At 50.4% G+C, this 1,684-nt stretch overlaps 1 protein-coding gene across 1 annotated transcript; it reads right to left on the reverse strand.

Annotated features, from left to right (window-relative positions):
- Positions 1-6: 6 nt before the first annotated feature.
- LOC108513969 (CMT1A duplicated region transcript 15 protein-like protein) lies at positions 7-1,149 on the reverse strand (the record flags this gene model as incomplete). The annotated part of the gene is made up of 2 exons (XM_017849956.1): positions 192-1,149; positions 7-50 (listed from the first exon to the last, which is right to left on the reverse strand). Coding segments are annotated over exons 1-2 (234 nt in total), but the record flags the coding sequence as incomplete, so codon positions are not given.
- Positions 1,150-1,684: the final 535 nt, after the last annotated feature.

Raw genomic sequence — 1,684 nt, forward strand, 5'->3', positions numbered from 1 at the left:
CTCAACAGCTGGTGCTGGAAGTGCTCCTATTTCTGCATATGGACCAGGAGCTGAAAAAGGAGAAAGGGTCACCAGCGTCAGTCACTTTCCACTGGAATTTCCAAACACAGAAACAACCTCCCTGAATTTAAAGGAGTTCCAGCCTCTAAACACCGACCCCGCAAAATCTTCCAGACTGCAGGCCACCTCACCTTGTGCCTGCACCTCCATGGGCTCCTGAATCTCCTCCTGGACAGGGACAATGTGCAGATGCAGCCCCGATGGGATCTCTGGTGTGGCCTGGCCTGCGAGGGCCTGCCCCGGCTGCCCTATGGTACCTGGGTGCGCCTTCTTACAAAGGGCCACAGGCGTCTGGGGTGAGGGATGAGCCTTCTTCGGCATCGTCGGAAAAGGCTCTCACTCCCTCCATTCCTGAAGCAGCAGCCTCTGGAAGTGGGGAAGCAACACGAGAACATCTTGCTCTCTCGAGCGTCTCCCACCAAGTGAGCTGGTTACGGGGCTGACCCTAGCTAGGATCTGGGCGCCTGGTTACCACACTTCTAAATTCTGTTGGATGTGTCATCAAGGAAGTGAGGTCACTTCTTTAAGGTTCCATCCCCTCAACCGCTTCCTTCCATAAGACCTACTCAGGACCCCACTGGGCTGCTGACTGCTCACCCTCCCCCCAGGACAACTCCTTACCTACACACCATTATGTCCACCCTGGGCCTGCTTGGACACCTGTGCCTGATGTTCACCAGGGGCCGGATGTCCTCCTCAGGCCTGATGTCCACCTAGGGCCTGATGTTGCCTTGGGCCTATGTCCCTCTTGGGGCCTTGTGTTCTCCTGGGGACTGTATCCAGCTGGGGCCTCATGGCCTACTGGGTCTTGTTCACCTAAGGCCTTGTGTCCACCTGGGGACTGGTGATCACCTGGGGACTGGGTGTGCACCTTGGGTCTGATGCCCACCTGGGGCCTACGTATCTACCTAAGGCATGGTGTCTGCCTGCGGACCGATGTCCACATGAGTCTGGTGTTGAACATGGGCCTGCTGTCCACCTAGGGCCTTGGTGTTCATCTGGAGTCTGATTGTCAACTTGGGTCCTGGTGTACACCTTGAGTCCAGGGTTCACCTGGGGCCTGGTGTCTGCCTAGAGGACTGGTGTCCTCCTGAGATATGGGGATCATTGGAGTCCAGGAGGTTGAGGCTGCAGTGAGCCCTGATTGCTCCACTGAACTCCAACCTGAGTGACAGCATGAGACCCTCTCTCAAACAAATAAATAAACAGAAAACTACACAAATTATATAACTATATAAAAATATTTCCCTTCCTTGTAACCTTATTCTACAAGCTTTTTTCTATTATTTATTTAATTTATTTTTAAAAACTTTTTGTTAAAAACTATGACACAACTACACACTTTCTCCTAAGCCTAAGCAGGATCTGGATCATTAGTATCACTGTTCTCCACCTCCACATCTTGTCCCACTGGAAGGTCTTCAAGGGCAGTAACACACATGGAGCTGTCATCTCCTATGATAATAATGCCTTCTTCTGGAAACCTGAAGGACCTCCCCTGAGCCTGTTTCACAGTTAACCTTAAAAAAAAGTAGTAAGCATATACTCTAAAATAACAACAAGAAGTATAGGATATTAACTACAGAAAACATTAACATCATTTATTATTTTCGTGAAGCATTAT

The sequence above is a fragment of the Rhinopithecus bieti genome, unplaced genomic scaffold (genome assembly GCF_001698545.2).
Source record: "Rhinopithecus bieti isolate Rb0 unplaced genomic scaffold, ASM169854v2 scaffold_33514, whole genome shotgun sequence".
NCBI classification, from domain to species: domain Eukaryota; kingdom Metazoa; phylum Chordata; class Mammalia; order Primates; family Cercopithecidae; genus Rhinopithecus; species Rhinopithecus bieti.